This window comes from Myotis brandtii, unplaced genomic scaffold (genome assembly GCF_000412655.1).
Source record: "Myotis brandtii unplaced genomic scaffold, ASM41265v1 scaffold187, whole genome shotgun sequence".
NCBI lineage: Eukaryota > Metazoa > Chordata > Mammalia > Chiroptera > Vespertilionidae > Myotis > Myotis brandtii.
In genome coordinates, this window is record NW_005356944.1 from 787,333 (window position 1) to 791,831 (window position 4,499).

A 4,499-nucleotide genomic window follows, 5' to 3' on the forward strand; every position below is an offset into this window, starting at 1 on the left:
TCCCCCAAAAGGAGCTGCTCAGCAGGAGGCTGGGAGCAGGATGGCTGGGTTCCTGGGAGAAAGCTGGGCCTGAGACACAGCACCCAGCGGCGAGAAAAGAGGGGGAAGGCACGGAGGACTCAGACCTGAAGGGGGAACCTCAGAGTCCAGAGCGTAGTGCCGCAAAGGGGCCTAACCACCCCCTGCAAACCCACCTCCCACTGTCTCACTGCCTCCTCTCCTCCCGACACCCCAGAGGGCCAGCATCGAAAGGAGGGAGCCGGCTACAGGGACAAGCTTGGAGAGACACACGAGCAGACATGTCACAGAGACACACACACAGAAGCATCATACACTAGGTATGTACACACACACGCACACACACGCACACACCCCTGACATGGCATGTCACGCCGCGTCACATCCAATCCAGCAGACTCCCGTGCCGCCCCCAAGAAATGGCCAGGTGACGTCACGGGTCTCAGCCGACTCCAGTCTCCAAAGCCCAGCATCCCTTCTCGCCCCTGCCTGGCCCACCTGCTGGAAAAGATGCTCCCTTCTCTCCCCTCGGCCCAGTCACTCTCCCGCCGCAGCCCTGCCTGCTTCTCTGGCCGTTTCCCTTCCCATTTCAAGCCTCTCTGCCCCTCCCCCCATGAGTGTCCTCCCTCTTCCCACCTCTACTTACCGCCCCCCCTTCTCCTGGACCAGCCCTCACCCCCCAAGCCTCTCTCCTCCACCCTTTTTCTCTCCCTTCCTCCCTTCATCTCTCCCTTTGTTCCGGAGGAGACATGACATCAAGAGCAAGTAAAAGTCACATCAGCACTAAATCTTATCTCCAGCCCTCAGAAGGCTGCGGCCACCAGACACGCAGGCTCTCTCACACGCGCAGAGGTAAACACTGCCACGGAGACGCAGACACGGAGAGGACAGATGCAGACACAGATGCAGACACTCCTCGGGGCAGTGATGTGGGCCATGCCACGAAGACACGGCGATGGAGGCCACACCGCCACACGCAGACGCACATGCACAGCATGTATGTGCAGACGTGCACAAAGAGCTGTATGCACATGTGTGTATGCACACACACACACAATCACACACACACGGGCGCCTGCAGGCCAGGACCAGGGGACCTGAGGGCATCCACAGAGAAGAGACCTCACCCAGAGAAACCGGCCAAACTGTGGGCACCACAAGGAACCACGGATCCCAGCCCACACTCGGCCGAGAGCCCTCCCTGCTTTCCTTCTCCGGACTCCCGCGTCCCCTGTGCCTCCCAGGGCAGGGTCCGGGCCCAGGGAGCTCCCATCCCAGGGCCGTCTGTGTCCCTCCCACTCCTGCTGCTTCTCCAGGAAGAGAACACAGCGCGGCAGGTGTGGTAGCTGGGGTGCCACCCCCCTCCTTGCTGCCTGCCTCTCGGTGGCCACAGGAGCTCCCCAGCAGCCCACCTCCCCGCCTGGGCATCCAACCAGTCTCCCCTCTCCCTGACCTGGTCCACCCGGAGGAGAAAAAGAAACAGGGAAAACCAAACCGAGAGGTAAGGTTCAGAGAATGACGGGAACCCAGAGAGAGCCTGGAGGACAGGAACAAGAGATAAAGAAAGGGGCCCCGGGACAGAGCCCTGGAGAAACACCAGAGAGAGAAGAGGTAAGGTTCAGAGAATGACGGGATCCCAGAGAGAGCCTGGAGGACAGGAACAAGAGACAGAGGCCCCGGGACAGAGCCCTGGAGAAACACCAGAGAGAGAAAAGGCAACAGGAAGAGAAGACAGGGACAGGGTGGAGAGAGACCCCAGAGAGAGCCCGTGGCCTGGGCTGAAGGAAGAGGCAGGCCACCCCCACCTACCAGCCCACAGGGCAGGGCAGGGGCTGGGGCAGGGGCCTGCTGCAGTGTCAGTCAGACCAGGGAAGCTGCCCCTACCCACTCCCTGGCCCGGGACAGCCCCCACCCTCTGCTGGACTCTCCAGACCCAGGACCAGATGGTACCCAGGCGCTCCCAGCCCCGCCCGCCCGGTCTGCAGGGCTTTCCTGAGCCTCCTCGGCTGGGCTGGGCAAAGCAGTGTCTCCTCACGCGCTCTGGGCGCTTTAGAATCCTCCAGCCCCATCCCTCCGCTCAAGACCCGTCTCCTCCCTAAGGAAGAAGAAAGGCCAGTGGACAGACTGGCGCTGAAGACGGGCAAGTGGAAGGGCCTGCCCTCTGCCTGGCAACCCAATGAGGAGGGACTGGGCCAGAGGTGGGGCCGAGGCCGCCAAGGGGGTGCCCAGACATCCTTCCCGGGGCAGGGGCAGGGGAGGGAGCCCTTGGGTGGCCGACGATACCCCCTCACATAGGCCCCCACACAACTGATCCGCCACTCAGTGAGCCAAAGCCCCACTCACCTTCCATGGGGTGCTCCTCTGCGGGCCAGCAGGTGCAGGAAGGGGCGCGGCAGGGAGAGAGAGAAAGGAGGGCGGTTAGCGAGGATACCAAGGACAGGGCTCCAAGGAGACTGATGGGGTCAAGGTGCCCACGCCCACCCAGGCCCTGACACAGCCACCCGACCCGGAAGGCTCTGCTGGGGCTGAGACAGAGACCGAGGTGTTTCTTGAGTCAGTGCCTCACACACGGGGTCACAGGGACCGAGAGGACCCAAGCCTCATATTACATTTCAGGAGACTGAGGCCCAGGGCAGGGAAGTGCCCACTCGAGGTCACGTGGAGAATGGGAAGCAGAGCCAGGCAGGCAGGCGGGCACGTCCCGACTCCCAGGCACGTCCTCCCTGCCTCCCAGCGCATCTGAGACAGATGGGGACACGCTCGCACGGGGCTCACCGGAGACACACTCATGCTCAGTGACACACTGACACACATAGGCCCTGATTGATGATCTCTCACACAGCTCACACCCAAGCCTTTGCACACAGGACCCAACGACCCACCCAAGGGAGAATAGTCGTGGGTATGCAAATCAGAAAACACAGTCCTGCCTCAAAGTGCTGTGTGACTCCCATCCCAGTCACTTAACCTCTCTGAGCCCCCGGTCCCTCTGTGCAAATGTGAGAGGGATGAAGTAGAGCATTTCTGCGACCCCTTCCGGCTCTGGTTTGGGGGGTTCTATGATAAATGCCTTCTTATCATCTGAGTGAGGCAAGGGGCCCCCGGCTGGATGGGCCACTTCAGTGGTGGGAGGGGGTGCAAAGGCAGTGGGCCAACTGGGCCCCTCCAGGGCCATGGCACAGCCTTCGGGCAGCCAGCCCACACCTAGTGGGCCTTCCTGGGCCGGGCCAGGGCTTGGCAAATGAGTCCGGAGGGAAGACAGAAGGAAGAGAGGACAGGGTGCTCCTCCCACTGAGCTACCCCTGCCGGAGCAGGCTGGGCTCTGGCCTGCTTAGGAGGAGGACCAAGTCAACCCTCTCCAGACACTTACGGCACGCCCACCCGCGGGAGCCTGTAGAGAAGCAACAGGCGGGAATAGAAATAGCACAGCCTACAAACACACAGACCCAGTGGGGAAACACACACACACACACACACGCATGTGGGCCCCAGGATATGCACGCATACATGCCAAAAGCTGTTCAGTCCATATTTAGACCTGCAAGCACACACCATCTCCTCCTACTTCCAACCTCATTTTGTGTTATTTGCTCATCCACTCTTAGGAGTGTAGCTATACTCCAGAAACACATACTGTCATTTATCATAACTTATGCCACCCCCACAATCCACACACTGGCTGAACGCAGAATCAATACCCGCACAGTGATCTCATACACAATATTAGATGCACACATACCACCACCCCACATGCCCTCCGGGGACAAAGACACACCCTGCAATGAACACAGCTCCCTGTTTTTTCTGTCCACCTACCTATCCACCTACCTACCTACCTACCTACCTCCCATCTTCTAAACCTGCACCCACGAGCCCCCACATATCTACATGTGTGAGCCATGCTTCTGTACCACACACAGCTTCTCTCTCCTGACAGCTGCATCCCCGAAAGCTGTGTCTGCGAGGCCTTCTTAAACAGACGGAATCCATTGCATCTGGGGGCCTGGGGAGCTGCGGAGGCCCTCGGGGAAGCCCTGGCTCTCCCGCAGAGCCCTGTGTCGGAGCGCTCTGGCCCCAGGTGCGAAGGCCCTGCTCAGTCATCTCTCCGGCACCTGCACAAACCAGGAGGCACGGTGACCTCTAGGTGACCCAACACGGCGGGTGTTTCGAAAGGCATTGTCCCCTGCCACCTATTGCAGTCGGGGTCAGGGTCGGGGTTGGGGGTCAGGGTCAGGGTCATGCTGTGTTCAGGGAAGCGAAACAATCAAGTCTGGTTTGCTGCCTGTACCGGTCCTCCCTCTCCTGGCTCTGAGAGGTGGCACCTGGGACTCACTGACCTCACTTTCTTTGCTTCCTGCTGACTCACCTGGGCCCCTCACCCGCCATCCCGGGCCCTCCAGGCTCAGTCCCACACCCTCCACACTCTTCTCTTCTCCTCAGTGATAGGTCACTGCTGTGGCTTAGGGACCCCCCCCCCGCCC

General features: G+C 60.6%; 1 protein-coding gene across 1 annotated transcript in view; it reads right to left on the bottom strand.

Moving 5' to 3' along the window:
* The window catches only part of NRXN2 (neurexin 2), a 90,935-nt gene that overhangs the window by 77,366 nt on the left and 9,070 nt on the right, over positions 1-4,499 (bottom strand). Inside the window, exon 2 of the mRNA XM_005864447.2 lies at positions 2,362-2,379. Coding sequence (XP_005864509.2) covers positions 2,362-2,368 — 7 coding nt within the window. The 5' untranslated portion in view covers positions 2,369-2,379. The remainder of the gene's footprint in view (positions 1-2,361; positions 2,380-4,499) is intronic.